Genomic DNA, 14912 nt, shown 5'->3' on the forward strand with positions numbered 1-14912 from the left:
GAGTTTGGTTGCGGGAGGGGGTGCAGGTTCTGGGAAGGAGTTTGGTTGCGGGAGGGGGTGCAGGCTCTGGGAAGGAGTTTGGTTGCGGGAGGGGGTGCAGGCTCTGGGAAGGAGTTTGGTTGCGGGAGGGGGTGCAGGTTCTGGGAAGGAGTTTGGTTGCGGGAGGGGGTGCAGGTTCTGGGAAGGAGTTTGGTTGCGGGAGGGGGTGCAGGCTCTGGGAAGGAGTTTGGTTGCGGGAGGGGGTGCAGGTTCTGGGAAGGAGTTTGGTTGCGGGAGGGGGTGCAGGCTCTGGGAAGGAGTTTGGTTGCGGGAGGGGGTGCAGGTTCTGGGAAGGAGTTTGGTTGCGGGAGGGGGTGCAGGCTCTGGGAAGGAGTTTGGTTGCGGGAGGGGGTGCAGGTTCTGGGAAGGAGTTTGGTTGCGGGAGGGGGTGCAGGTTCTGGGAAGGAGTTTGGTTGCGGGAGGGGGTGCAGGTTCTGGGAAGGAGTTTGGTTGCGGGAGGGGGTGCAGGTTCTGGGAAGGAGTTTGGTTGCGGGAGGGGGTGCAGGTTCTGGGAAGGAGTTTGGTTGCGGGAGGGGGTGCAGGTTCTGGGAAGGAGTTTGGTTGCGGGAGGGGGTGCAGGCTCTGGGAAGGAGTTTGGTTGCGGGAGGGGGTGCAGGCTCTGGGAAGGAGTTTGGTTGCGGGAGGGGGTGCAGGTTCTGGGAAGGAGTTTGGTTGCGGGAGGGGGTGCAGGCTCTGGGAAGGAGTTTGGTTGCGGGAGGGGGTGCAGGCTCTGGGAAGGAGTTTGGTTGCGGGAGGGGGTGCAGGTTCTGGGAAGGAGTTTGGTTGCGGGAGGGGGTGCAGGCTCTGGGAAGGAGTTTGGTTGCGGGAGGGGGTGCAGGTTCTGGGAAGGAGTTTGGTTGCGGGAGGGGGTGCAGGCTCTGGGAAGGAGTTTGGTTGCGGGAGGGGGTGCAGGTTCTGGGAAGGAGTTTGGTTGCGGGAGGGGGTGCAGGCTCTGGGAAGGAGTTTGGTTGCGGGAGGGGGTGCAGGTTCTGGGAAGGAGTTTGGTTGCGGGAGGGGGTGCAGGCTCTGGGAAGGAGTTTGGTTGCGGGAGGGGGTGCAGGTTCTGGGAAGGAGTTTGGTTGCGGGAGGGGGTGCAGGCTCTGGGAAGGAGTTTGGTTGCGGGAGGGGGTGCAGGTTCTGGGAAGGAGTTTGGTTGCGGGAGGGGGTGCAGGTTCTGGGAAGGAGTTTGGTTGCGGGAGGGGGTGCAGGCTCTGGGAAGGAGTTTGGTTGCGGGAGGGGGTGCAGGTTCTGGGAAGGAGTTTGGTTGCGGGAGGGGGTGCAGGTTCTGGGAAGGAGTTTGGTTGCGGGAGGGGGTGCAGGTTCTGGGAAGGAGTTTGGTTGCGGGAGGGGGTGCAGGTTCTGGGAAGGAGTTTGGTTGCGGGAGGGGGTGCAGGCTCTGGGAAGGAGTTTGGTTGCGGGAGGGGGTGCAGGTTCTGGGAAGGAGTTTGGTTGCGGGAGGGGGTGCAGGTTCTGGGAAGGAGTTTGGTTGCGGGAGGGGGTGCAGGTTCTGGGAAGGAGTTTGGTTGCGGGAGGGGGTGCAGGCTCTGGGAAGGAGTTTGGCTGCGGGAGGGGGTGCAGGCTCTGGGAAGGAGTTTGGTTGCGGGAGGGGGTGCAGGTTCTGGGAAGGAGTTTGGTTGCGGGAGGGGGTGCAGGTTCTGGGAAGGAGTTTGGTTGCGGGAGGGGGTGCAGGTTCTGGGAAGGAGTTTGGTTGCGGGAGGGGGTGCAGGTTCTGGGAAGGAGTTTGGTTGCGGGAGGGGGTGCAGGCTCTGGGAAGGAGTTTGGCTGCGGGAGGGGGTGCAGGCTCTGGGAAGGAGTTTGGTTGCGGGAGGGGGTGCAGGTTCTGGGAAGGAGTTTGGTTGCGGGAGGGGGTGCAGGTTCTGGGAAGGAGTTTGGTTGCGGGAGGGGGTGCAGGTTCTGGGAAGGAGTTTGGTTGCGGGAGGGGGTGCAGGCTCTGGGAAGGAGTTTGGTTGCGGGAGGGGGTGCAGGCTCTGGGAAGGAGTTTGGCTGCGGGAGGGGGTGCAGGCTCTGGGAAGGAGTTTGGTTGCGGGAGGGGGTGCAGGCTCTGGGAAGGAGTTTGGTTGCGGGAGGGGGTGCAGGCTCTGGGAAGGAGTTTGGTTGCGGGAGGGGGTGCAGGTTCTGGGAAGGAGTTTGGTTGCGGGAGGGGGTGCAGGTTCTGGGAAGGAGTTTGGTTGCGGGAGGGGGTGCAGGTTCTGGGAAGGAGTTTGGTTGCGGGAGGGGGTGCAGGTTCTGGGAAGGAGTTTGGTTGCGGGAGGGGGTGCAGGTTCTGGGAAGGAGTTTGGTTGCGGGAGGGGGTGCAGGCTCTGGGAAGGAGTTTGGTTGCGGGAGGGGGTGCAGGCTCTGGGAAGGAGTTTGGTTGCGGGAGGGGGTGCAGGTTCTGGGAAGGAGTTTGGTTGCGGGAGGGGGTGCAGGCTCTGGGAAGGAGTTTGGTTGCGGGAGGGGGTGCAGGCTCTGGGAAGGAGTTTGGTTGCGGGAGGGGGTGCAGGCTCTGGGAAGGAGTTTGGTTGCGGGAGGGGGTGCAGGTTCTGGGAAGGAGTTTGGTTGCGGGAGGGGGTGCAGGTTCTGGGAAGGAGTTTGGTTGCGGGAGGGGGTGCAGGTTCTGGGAAGGAGTTTGGTTGCGGGAGGGGGTGCAGGCTCTGGGAAGGAGTTTGGTTGCGGGAGGGGGTGCAGGCTCTGGGAAGGAGTTTGGTTGCGGGAGGGGGTGCAGGCTCTGGGAAGGAGTTTGGTTGCGGGAGGGGGTGCAGGCTCTGGGAAGGAGTTTGGTTGCGGGAGGGGGTGCAGGCTCTGGGAAGGAGTTTGGTTGCGGGAGGGGGTGCAGGCTCTGGGAAGGAGTTTGGTTGCGGGAGGGGGTGCAGGCTCTGGGAAGGAGTTTGGTTGCGGGAGGGGGTGCAGGTTCTGGGAAGGAGTTTGGTTGCGGGAGGGGGTGCAGGTTCTGGGAAGGAGTTTGGTTGCGGGAGGGGGTGCAGGCTCTGGGAAGGAGTTTGGTTGCGGGAGGGGGTGCAGGTTCTGGGAAGGAGTTTGGTTGCGGGAGGGGGTGCAGGCTCTGGGAAGGAGTTTGGTTGCGGGAGGGGGTGCAGGCTCTGGGAAGGAGTTTGGTTGCGGGAGGGGGTGCAGGTTCTGGGAAGGAGTTTGGTTGCGGGAGGGGGTGCAGGTTCTGGGAAGGAGTTTGGTTGCGGGAGGGGGTGCAGGTTCTGGGAAGGAGTTTGGTTGCGGGAGGGGGTGCAGGTTCTGGGAAGGAGTTTGGTTGCGGGAGGGGGTGCAGGCTCTGGGAAGGAGTTTGGTTGCGGGAGGGGGTGCAGGTTCTGGGAAGGAGTTTGGTTGCGGGAGGGGGTGCAGGCTCTGGGAAGGAGTTTGGTTGCGGGAGGGGGTGCAGGCTCTGGGAAGGAGTTTGGTTGCGGGAGGGGGTGCAGGTTCTGGGAAGGAGTTTGGTTGCGGGAGGGGGTGCAGGTTCTGGGAAGGAGTTTGGTTGCGGGAGGGGGTGCAGGCTCTGGGAAGGAGTTTGGTTGCGGGAGGGGGTGCAGGTTCTGGGAAGGAGTTTGGTTGCGGGAGGGGGTGCAGGCTCTGGGAAGGAGTTTGGTTGCGGGAGGGGGTGCAGGTTCTGGGAAGGAGTTTGGTTGCGGGAGGGGGTGCAGGCTCTGGGAAGGAGTTTGGTTGCGGGAGGGGGTGCAGGTTCTGGGAAGGAGTTTGGTTGCGGGAGGGGGTGCAGGTTCTGGGAAGGAGTTTGGTTGCGGGAGGGGGTGCAGGTTCTGGGAAGGAGTTTGGTTGCGGGAGGGGGTGCAGGTTCTGGGAAGGAGTTTGGTTGCGGGAGGGGGTGCAGGTTCTGGGAAGGAGTTTGGTTGCGGGAGGGGGTGCAGGTTCTGGGAAGGAGTTTGGTTGCGGGAGGGGGTGCAGGCTCTGGGAAGGAGTTTGGTTGCGGGAGGGGGTGCAGGCTCTGGGAAGGAGTTTGGTTGCGGGAGGGGGTGCAGGTTCTGGGAAGGAGTTTGGTTGCGGGAGGGGGTGCAGGCTCTGGGAAGGAGTTTGGTTGCGGGAGGGGGTGCAGGCTCTGGGAAGGAGTTTGGTTGCGGGAGGGGGTGCAGGTTCTGGGAAGGAGTTTGGTTGCGGGAGGGGGTGCAGGCTCTGGGAAGGAGTTTGGTTGCGGGAGGGGGTGCAGGTTCTGGGAAGGAGTTTGGTTGCGGGAGGGGGTGCAGGCTCTGGGAAGGAGTTTGGTTGCGGGAGGGGGTGCAGGTTCTGGGAAGGAGTTTGGTTGCGGGAGGGGGTGCAGGCTCTGGGAAGGAGTTTGGTTGCGGGAGGGGGTGCAGGTTCTGGGAAGGAGTTTGGTTGCGGGAGGGGGTGCAGGCTCTGGGAAGGAGTTTGGTTGCGGGAGGGGGTGCAGGTTCTGGGAAGGAGTTTGGTTGCGGGAGGGGGTGCAGGCTCTGGGAAGGAGTTTGGTTGCGGGAGGGGGTGCAGGTTCTGGGAAGGAGTTTGGTTGCGGGAGGGGGTGCAGGTTCTGGGAAGGAGTTTGGTTGCGGGAGGGGGTGCAGGCTCTGGGAAGGAGTTTGGTTGCGGGAGGGGGTGCAGGTTCTGGGAAGGAGTTTGGTTGCGGGAGGGGGTGCAGGTTCTGGGAAGGAGTTTGGTTGCGGGAGGGGGTGCAGGTTCTGGGAAGGAGTTTGGTTGCGGGAGGGGGTGCAGGTTCTGGGAAGGAGTTTGGTTGCGGGAGGGGGTGCAGGCTCTGGGAAGGAGTTTGGTTGCGGGAGGGGGTGCAGGTTCTGGGAAGGAGTTTGGTTGCGGGAGGGGGTGCAGGTTCTGGGAAGGAGTTTGGTTGCGGGAGGGGGTGCAGGTTCTGGGAAGGAGTTTGGTTGCGGGAGGGGGTGCAGGCTCTGGGAAGGAGTTTGGCTGCGGGAGGGGGTGCAGGCTCTGGGAAGGAGTTTGGTTGCGGGAGGGGGTGCAGGTTCTGGGAAGGAGTTTGGTTGCGGGAGGGGGTGCAGGTTCTGGGAAGGAGTTTGGTTGCGGGAGGGGGTGCAGGTTCTGGGAAGGAGTTTGGTTGCGGGAGGGGGTGCAGGTTCTGGGAAGGAGTTTGGTTGCGGGAGGGGGTGCAGGCTCTGGGAAGGAGTTTGGCTGCGGGAGGGGGTGCAGGCTCTGGGAAGGAGTTTGGTTGCGGGAGGGGGTGCAGGTTCTGGGAAGGAGTTTGGTTGCGGGAGGGGGTGCAGGTTCTGGGAAGGAGTTTGGTTGCGGGAGGGGGTGCAGGTTCTGGGAAGGAGTTTGGTTGCGGGAGGGGGTGCAGGCTCTGGGAAGGAGTTTGGTTGCGGGAGGGGGTGCAGGCTCTGGGAAGGAGTTTGGCTGCGGGAGGGGGTGCAGGCTCTGGGAAGGAGTTTGGTTGCGGGAGGGGGTGCAGGCTCTGGGAAGGAGTTTGGTTGCGGGAGGGGGTGCAGGCTCTGGGAAGGAGTTTGGTTGCGGGAGGGGGTGCAGGTTCTGGGAAGGAGTTTGGTTGCGGGAGGGGGTGCAGGTTCTGGGAAGGAGTTTGGTTGCGGGAGGGGGTGCAGGTTCTGGGAAGGAGTTTGGTTGCGGGAGGGGGTGCAGGTTCTGGGAAGGAGTTTGGTTGCGGGAGGGGGTGCAGGTTCTGGGAAGGAGTTTGGTTGCGGGAGGGGGTGCAGGCTCTGGGAAGGAGTTTGGTTGCGGGAGGGGGTGCAGGCTCTGGGAAGGAGTTTGGTTGCGGGAGGGGGTGCAGGTTCTGGGAAGGAGTTTGGTTGCGGGAGGGGGTGCAGGCTCTGGGAAGGAGTTTGGTTGCGGGAGGGGGTGCAGGTTCTGGGAAGGAGTTTGGTTGCGGGAGGGGGTGCAGGCTCTGGGAAGGAGTTTGGTTGCGGGAGGGGGTGCAGGTTCTGGGAAGGAGTTTGGTTGCGGGAGGGGGTGCAGGTTCTGGGAAGGAGTTTGGTTGCGGGAGGGGGTGCAGGTTCTGGGAAGGAGTTTGGTTGCGGGAGGGGGTGCAGGCTCTGGGAAGGAGTTTGGTTGCGGGAGGGGGTGCAGGCTCTGGGAAGGAGTTTGGTTGCGGGAGGGGGTGCAGGCTCTGGGAAGGAGTTTGGTTGCGGGAGGGGGTGCAGGCTCTGGGAAGGAGTTTGGTTGCGGGAGGGGGTGCAGGCTCTGGGAAGGAGTTTGGTTGCGGGAGGGGGTGCAGGCTCTGGGAAGGAGTTTGGTTGCGGGAGGGGGTGCAGGCTCTGGGAAGGAGTTTGGTTGCGGGAGGGGGTGCAGGTTCTGGGAAGGAGTTTGGTTGCGGGAGGGGGTGCAGGCTCTGGGAAGGAGTTTGGTTGCGGGAGGGGGTGCAGGTTCTGGGAAGGAGTTTGGTTGCGGGAGGGGGTGCAGGTTCTGGGAAGGAGTTTGGTTGCGGGAGGGGGTGCAGGTTCTGGGAAGGAGTTTGGTTGCGGGAGGGGGTGCAGGCTCTGGGAAGGAGTTTGGTTGCGGGAGGGGGTGCAGGTTCTGGGAAGGAGTTTGGTTGCGGGAGGGGGTGCAGGTTCTGGGAAGGAGTTTGGTTGCGGGAGGGGGTGCAGGTTCTGGGAAGGAGTTTGGTTGCGGGAGGGGGTGCAGGCTCTGAGAGTTAGTATGGGAGCAAGAGGAGGTGCAGGTTCTGGGAGGGAGTTTGTGTTGGGGGGGTGCGGGCTTGGGCTCTGGGAGGGGGTGTGTGGGGGGGGTCAGGCTCTGGGAGGGAGTTTGGGTGCGGGGTTGGGCTCTGGGAGGGAGTTTGGTTGCAGGAGGGGGTTGAAAGCGACCGGCACACCCCTCTGGCAGTGGCTCCTAGGCAGCCAATTGGAGTTGCAGAGTTGGCGCTGGGGCAGGAGCAGTACGCAGAGACCCCCCCGCTCACCCGTAGGGCCGTTCCAGCCACTTCCAGAAGCAGCACAGGGCGAGGGTGGGCAGGAAGCCTGCCTTAGCCCAACTGCGCAGCTACCGGTGGTGGCGGCCAAGGGTCCTGGGCCCTTTTAAATTGCCTGAGCCACTGGCAATTGCCCCCTTTGCCCCCCTCCCCCAGTCAGCGGGCCTGGGCAACAGAGTGCCCATATGATAGCAGAACCAACAGGACTGCCTGAACAACCGTGCTATTCCCTGAGAGCAAAGCAGGGCCTGGGTTTGAGCAGGAGTTTACACCTTCAAGGCCAGTCTGGGGACAGGCACATCTGAAACTGATTCTGAGGCAGAATCTTTGTGTGCGTGAGGAGAAACGCCTTTACAGTGACGGGGGGTGGTCGGTCAGCGATGAACCTATGGGGCCTTTAAGCAGCTACCTCCTCAATAACCTCTTCCTGGGGATGAAAGACTGTTTTTCCCCCACTGGCTGCCTTATAAGTGACCATGGACTCTGACTGCACCACCTTCTTCGTGTAACACTCAGCCCCACCAATGCAGAACTTCTTTCCTGGTGGGCTGAGGGTAGCTAGAGTTAGGCTCTGTGGAAGGAGGTGTGGGACGCTGTGCATGGGACCTGACAAGCCCTGGGTTAAGACCCTTAGGCAGCCAAAGGTCTCACAGCTTGAAGCTTGGAAACACTGCAGACCTCAAGGGTTATGGCCGGGGAGCCGAACTTTAGAGGGCGTTCACTGATGCAGTCCTTAACAGATTCCATTAATGTAATGGGAGCTGCAGGAAACTCATCCCTACTGACTGTGAGCCGCTGACATACCCATGGCCAGGACCCCGCAGCCACCCTGGTTCCCAATGGGGGGATGGAATGTGGGAGGGGGACGCTGTTGTTCTCGATTGGGGGGGGGAATGAATTGGGAGGGGGTCTCTGTTCTCGGTGGGAGCTCATGTGTGTTGAACTGTTTTGAAAACCTGGCCCTAGACCTTGTTTCTGTTTGCACCCAGAATGATCTAAGGGTTTTTTAATCTTAAGGATAGAAGTGGGTGCTGTAAATCCCTTTTCCCTCAGTGCATTAACTGACCTCTCATAACTATATTGACTTTTAAAGGCTCTTAGAAAGTTATGAAGGTTCAAATAAGCCCTGCCAAGTGTAAAGGCACTGTTGCCCCCTTACTAACATTCAGTGGGGGTGTTTTAGTTGCTAGCTCCCAGTACTAAAAAGGGGGAAGGGTCAATGGGGAATGAGGACCCTGAGACTGACAGCCCCCAGGAACAATGGGGAGAGGCCAATGCTCCAGGTCAGCCTGAATGACAGGGCGAGCAGGCTAATCAGGGAGTCAGGAAGCCAGGGAGGTCCTGTCCTCTGTGTGAGCTGGATTTGCCTGGATCAGACAAAGTGGGGCCGAGCTAAGGAGAAAGCAGGGGCTCAAGCTGAGCTGGGGAGCAGAACTGTGCTAGATCCAGAGTGCCTGGAAAAGCAGCCCAGAGAGAGCAGACCTGTGTCCTGGGAGCAGAGCTGCAGCCCCAAAGCTAGAGGAACAGCCCAGAGAGAGCAGACTTGCCCTGGGAGCAGAGCTGCAGCAACCAGAGCCAGAAAAGCAGCCCAGGAAGCAGGTCAGTGCTGGGAGCAGAGTCACAGAAGCAGTCTGCAGAGCAGACCTGTCCCGGGAGCAGAGCTGCAGCAACCAGAGGCAGAGGGGCCAGAGAAGCAGCCCAGGGAGCTGGAGGCAGAGCAGCAGCAGCAGTCCTGAGACAGAGTGGTGCAGCTGGGGCTGGAGCAGTCTGGAGCTGAGTGCGGTGAGCAGCTGGGGAGACCGAGGGGGACCCTGGGCAGTGGGCCCAGCACAGGGAGATGCCTCAGCCAAGGGGCTCTGCAGGCCAGGCTTGGATCGTAACCCCGACAGGGCGGGGGCGACACTGGGAAGAAGGGTCCTACCACTTAGAGCCTGAGAGCGTGTGGCCACCACCAGAGCAAGTGTCCAACCCACAGCATCCCTACAGCACAGCCAGGGCTGGAGCAGGAGGCCTGGGACTTACAAGGAACAGACTGTGAACTGCCCTGACGTTCCAGAGACACTGTTTGTGATGTTCCCTGCCACAGAGCAGGTTGATGTGTTTCCTTTAACCTTTCCCATTTTTCCTTATTCTTTTTAAAATTAATTGTTGATTAAATAACTTGCATTTGCTTTAAATTATATGTAATGGTCAGTGGGTCAGAAAAGTAGCCAGTGCAGAAAGAGTACCCTGGAGTGGGGACACCCTAGCCCCAAAGCCCGAAGTCTCATTGAAAGTCAGTGGAACTTAGGGTGAAATCCGTGCTCCATGGAAATCAATGACAAAACTTCCATTAATTTCAGTGGAGCCAAGATTTCTCCCTCAAAGTATATCTACACTGCAATTAAAAACCCAGAGCCAGCTTGTGCCACTGATTCAGGCTTGTGGGGCTGGGGCTAAGGGGCTGTTTAATTGTGGTGTAGATGTTCAGACTGGGGCTGGAGCCTTCGAGGTGAGAGGGTCCCAGAGCTCAAGCTTCAGCCTGAACCCCAATGGCTACACCACAATTAAACAGCCCCTTAGCCCAAGCCAACTGGCGCAGGACAGTGTTTAACTACAGTACAGACATACCCTAAGTGTCTAAGGCCCAGATTCTCAAAGTATATAGGTTCCTAACCTCTATTGATTTCAGTGGCGCCAAAGTCACTTTGGAAAATCAATGTTTTCAAAAATTGAATCCATTGTCCCTTCTGTTTAGTTTCAAGGTCTGGTGTTTGTTCTGCTTTTCTTAATCACTGTAAATGATTTCTCCCGCTATTTAACTGCTGAATATTGGTAGGCACAGATCGTTTCCCACAATGATGGCGTTTTCTGTAAGTTATAGTCCAAATTGAAGGTGCAAGTAAATGACATCTTTCTAAGAAGGAAATGTTTTTTTACAGCCTTGACATTTAGGGCTGAATTGATAGTCGTATTACAGTAGCGCCTAGAAGTCAGAGCCAGTTCAGGACCCGGTTGTGCTAGTCACCGTACAAAAACAAGGTAAGAGGCTTATAAGCCTCAACGAGAAAAGAAAAGGAGTACTTGTGGCACCTTAGAGACTAACCAATTTATTTGAGCATGAGCTTTCGTGAGCTACAGCTCACTTTTTGCGAATACAGACTAACACGGCTGTTACTCTAAAGCCTCAACGAGTTTACAATCTAACTAAAACGAGACAGACAAAGGATGGGAGCAAAACAGAGGCAGGAAGTGACTTGTCCAAGGATACACAGCAAGTTAGCAGCAGAGCTGGGACTGGAAGCCGGATTTCCTAATTCTCACTCCAGTACGCTACCCCCTGGGCCACTCTGCCTCTAATTCAGGAGTGAGGCAGGAGGTGGTGTAAGTTGGATGTTGGCAAGTGGTACAAGTTAGTCTGAGTGCATGGAAATGTAAGGGAAAATAAGTTAAATGACAAGAGGCCAGAATAATGTATTAGTGAATTATAGGGTGGCCTGTTTTAACTTAGCTGCTTTTCCTGCAGTATCTTCTTCTGTATCCTCCTTCATATGTAAGTGACTTCAATGTCATTGAATATCAGGGTTGGAAAGGACCTCAGGATGTCATCTAGTCCAACCCCCTGCTCAAAGTAGGACCAATCCCCAATTTTGCCCCAGATCCCTAACTAGTCCCCTCAAGGATTGAACTCAAAACCCTGGGTTTAGCAGGCCAATGCTCAAACCACTGAGCTATCCTTCCACCCTTCCCTTTGACTGCTATATAATTTACCCCAGGCTACCCATCACCTACCTATGAGGTTTATGAAAGAGCTCCCCATTACTTCTAGGAAGCAGACTGCAGAGTTTGTTTGCAATGATAGCAAAGAGCTACACCCGATATCTAAAAACAGGAAAAATGAGGCTAGATGTTCAAAAAAATGCCTTAACGGTCAAAGCAATTACACATCAGAAGGGTCTGCCTGAGGGAGTTCACAGAGGTGCTTTCACAGGAGGTACTTAAGTGTAGATGGCATAAAACTTTTGAAGGAGTAGGTCATTCCATACCCTTCCATATAATGGCCCATGAAATGATTTGCAATAAGCAAGAAATTACATGAATTCCTTTTTGGTGTGTTGGTACACTGTTGTTATAGTGATGCTAATTATGATTAACTTGTTTGATTTTCATGTGGGTGCAGCGTGTAACCCTTGAGGAACTCAGTTGAAGTGTAATGTCAAAAAGGCTCCAGCATTGGTAAAGAGCTAGAAGACACATGCTTCATTTTTCTCAAATCTAAAGAGAGAATTCATAGGGCTAATAAATAATATTTCTCTGTCTATACAGTTTGGGACAGCTTGGGATCCTCTAGCTTGCAGGTCCATCATGTGTTCACGCCCCTGAGCTCAGGAGCAGGCTGTAAATGTGGCCAGTTGTGACTTTATAACAACATTTAATAAAAGGAAAATCATACATTATTGGAAATAGAAGCGCTCTATTTGCAAATTCCTCTTTAAAATCGGATAGCTCCTTCATGAATTAGTAATTATCTCAGTATTTAAAATACAGTGTTTCAATGCAAAAAAAAAATGTCATTAAGTATCATATAGGTGTCTTGCAAACAAAATTCACAGGTATTAACAGCTCACAGCTCCCCCATCTGGCTATCACTTCAGTGCTTTAAGTACCATGTAGGTATCTTGCAAACAAAAGTAGCAGGACTCTGTTTAGCTGGGTAATAGAGCATTTACCGGGGATACTTTATTCCCATGTTACCCTAACCCCACTTCTCAGCCCTCCAATGAAACTAATGTATGTTTTGAAAAGGCTAAATAGATAAACTGATGAGAAATTATTCAGGTGTAAAGAGCATGGCTAAATAGTGCTACGTAGTTGAGAAATTAGTTCACTATATGCCTCATTCCAGAAAGCAACAACCTCTAGGCTTTCTGCCGAGACACTGCCTAGATATGGCACTAAATGGCCAAAGCAGTCTGCCACAGGGAAATGCTAAATTTTGCAACATGTTCAGAGCAAGAACAATGGTCGAAAAATAATTAGGACAAACAGAGGTTTTTACATGAAACACATTCATTTAGAAATTGATGAGAAAACTTCAGCTGGGGAATACTGGATATTTTTTAGGGCAGATGCAATTTCAACTTCCCTCCTTTTAGCTTTTCTCATGAGTCTTACAAGCTCATTACATTGCTCGAAGAAGCAAACAACTCCTAGGTAATTTGATAGCACAGGGTAGTTATTTTACAAAGTCTGTTAAAGCACTGAATTCATCTTAGATTAAAATTCTCCCATTCTTGCAAGGCTAGTGGGAATTTGCATTAAATTTTATAGATTCTTGCAACTTTGTACCCCTCACTGGCTTAAAACATTGATATTTTAAAAGGCAAAAGATCCAATAGAGGGGAAATATTGAACCAGAAATAGTTTAATCTATTGTCTATATAGGTGGCAAGCCTTATAAAATTATGCATAAGTAGTAAATAGTTCTGGAAACCCTTCTAATCTTATTTTGTACTGTGAAAATGCAATTATAAATGTCCAGAAGACAGATATACGATTCCCTTCATCATGCTATCTAGCCACTAGTTAAAATGTCTCATTCCTGTAAAGTATGGCTAGCATAGTTGTTTATAAGACCGCAGAAGGAGTGTATTTTGAAATGCAACAGTGCACTGTAGCATTTCCTAGGATGATATTGTTTTCTTCATAAAAATTGTTTACCTGCTTTCCCTAATGAAATCAATTGCAAACCTCCCATTGACCTCCATGGATCTAGGATTTAGCCCTGAGAAAGTTGAATCCAAAGAAAGACACAGCTGAATTTCTTGGGGGAAATCAAATAGTTCCCATGAAAACAAAGCAGATGAAACAGAACTTACCTTTAAAGAAGGACAGAAACAAAGATGCCCATAGATACAATCCGGAGTAAACAAATCCCAAACACTTGTCAGTGAGCATTGTCCAAACAGAATCGGAGTGCCACTTCTAAGCAGGCAGCAAAGCAGAATGCTGTCTTTGTGACAGCACCAAATGCTTGATAGATTCAATGATTAATAGTGCTAATAAGCCCTTCAACCAGTTTCCCACCGTAGGAGGAAAGTACATGTGCCCAGCTGTCCTTACAGTCTAAGGAAGCCAAGTTCAGTGCAGCTTAAGTAAATCCAAGTGCATGCCAGGGCTTGCTAGGTTTTTTTTTTTCTCTCCTGGTGCTCTGCACCTTTTCTAGTGCAGAAACAAATGCCAGTGAGACTGCACAAGAGGGGTGTGGGTAAAGGGGAGGGGCAGCAAAGGGCCAGCGCTGCCTGGGAGAGATGTTCCACGTCCCCACTGTCTGTAACTAACTCCGAGGCCGCACATCAGCTTTGGTTCCAAGGCAAGTACTAGAGTGCCTCTAGAGCTACTTCTCAGGCAAGGCGAGCTGCAGCCCCCCCGTTCCCTTTACCTGCCAGTGTGATTTCTAGCAGGGAACTGGAGCCTGCCACTGTGTGGAATTGAATGCAGAGAAAACCTCCGCTGTGTGGAAGTTCAGATTTTAGCAGCACAGATGTCAGAAAGCGGAGGCCTGGGGGCCTCAGCTTGTCTTCACTCTGCCCCTTTGCATGTGTGCATGACAGTGCAGCCCTTCAGTCCTGGCTCCAACCAGAAACAAACAGCTGTCTTACAATGCTCCTCGCTCCTGCTCCGGCTTGCTCTCAGCCAGGAGATTTTTGCACACCTTCTGGTCCCTTTCCCTTTTTCGCAGCTCCACTTTAATGGCCAAGCATCAGCAATAAAATATTAGACGTGAATAACGTGCACTTCAAACCTGGCATTTTCCTTGATTCTTCTCCCAGCCTCCATCTTCTGCTTTCTCAGAGATGCAGTTGGGATGGATTGGCATGCTCCTGCATTGCCACCCACAAGGCAACTTCACAGAGTCAGACTCTGTGCTGTGATTCCAGCAGGGGGCATCTCAGGCCAGCCCCTCAAGGGATCCTCCGGACCCCCCAAGAACCGTCCCACAGCTGTTCTCTTTCTGACCAGGGCTGGTGAGGGATGTCCCCTGGGTTGGAGCAATCCGCTCTGTGGGTGCATTACTGCCCAACTCTCTTTCAGCACCTGTTGGGCTCGTCCATCTCCAGGGAATACCCTCTCTCAGACCTGGTGCTTTGACTGTCACTAAAACAGAAGGGCTTTGTGTGACATGGGGAGGCAGCCTGGTCTAGCGAGTAGGGTTTTGGATTTGGATTCGAGACCTACTCTGCCACTGACCTGGTGTGTGACCTTGGGCAAGGCCCTTCTGCGCTCTGTGCCTCAGTTTCCCTTCCCACATTTTTTCCATCTCCTCTGTAAGTTCTTGGGGGGGGCAGAAACTGTCTCTCACTGTGTTGGTACAGCGCCTAGCACAATAGGGCCCTGAGCTTAGTGGGGACCTCTAAGGGCTACCGTAATCTATGTAATAAAATTCCAGGATTGTCACTCTGTGTGTCACTCTGAGCCTAAAATGTCTGTTGAGTCAGGGTGAAGCTATGGAAACAGCTACAGGCAGGGTTGAGAGCTCTTTTTGTTCAGAATATCTTTGGGTTAAATCATCACTGGGATTTGCAATCTGTTATTGTTCATTTTTTAAGCTCTCAGCCATTTTCTTTACGAATTACACCCCTGTGATAGTGTCTATGCCACATGTCTGTGCCATGCCAAGACTCCTAGACCACTGTGATATCAGAGGTAACTCAACCAATTACCACCCTTACTCTACAACTAATTTGAATATAACAATTTCATTGGTTGTATGAGGGGAGACTGCACATACGGTGGATTACTTGGCCCTGCTGCTGCAGATCTTCAAAATCACCCACACTACAACACAACCAACAAACACACATAGCCCCCTCCCACAGCACCCACCCTTTATTTGCCACCCACAACTGTCTAAGCACAACACAACCAGCACACAGTAACTCCAAGCATCACTCTGAAGTCTCAAATGTCTGTTGAACCAGTGTGAAGTGGTGGAGACAGCTACAAGCATGGCTGAGAGCTTGTTTTTGCTTTG

General features: G+C 54.6%; 1 protein-coding gene across 1 annotated transcript in view; it reads right to left on the reverse strand.

Annotated features, from left to right (window-relative positions):
- LOC140911863 (neuronal acetylcholine receptor subunit alpha-7) overlaps positions 1-13069 on the reverse strand; it is a 133082-nt gene extending 120013 nt beyond the window's left edge. The window contains exon 1 of the mRNA XM_073345879.2: positions 12757-13069. Coding sequence (XP_073201980.1) covers positions 12757-12835 — 79 coding nt within the window. The 5' untranslated portion in view covers positions 12836-13069. The remainder of the gene's footprint in view (positions 1-12756) is intronic.
- Positions 13070-14912: the final 1843 nt, after the last annotated feature.

This window comes from Lepidochelys kempii, chromosome 5 (genome assembly GCF_965140285.1).
Source record: "Lepidochelys kempii isolate rLepKem1 chromosome 5, rLepKem1.hap1, whole genome shotgun sequence".
Taxonomy (NCBI): Eukaryota; Metazoa; Chordata; order Testudines; family Cheloniidae; genus Lepidochelys; species Lepidochelys kempii.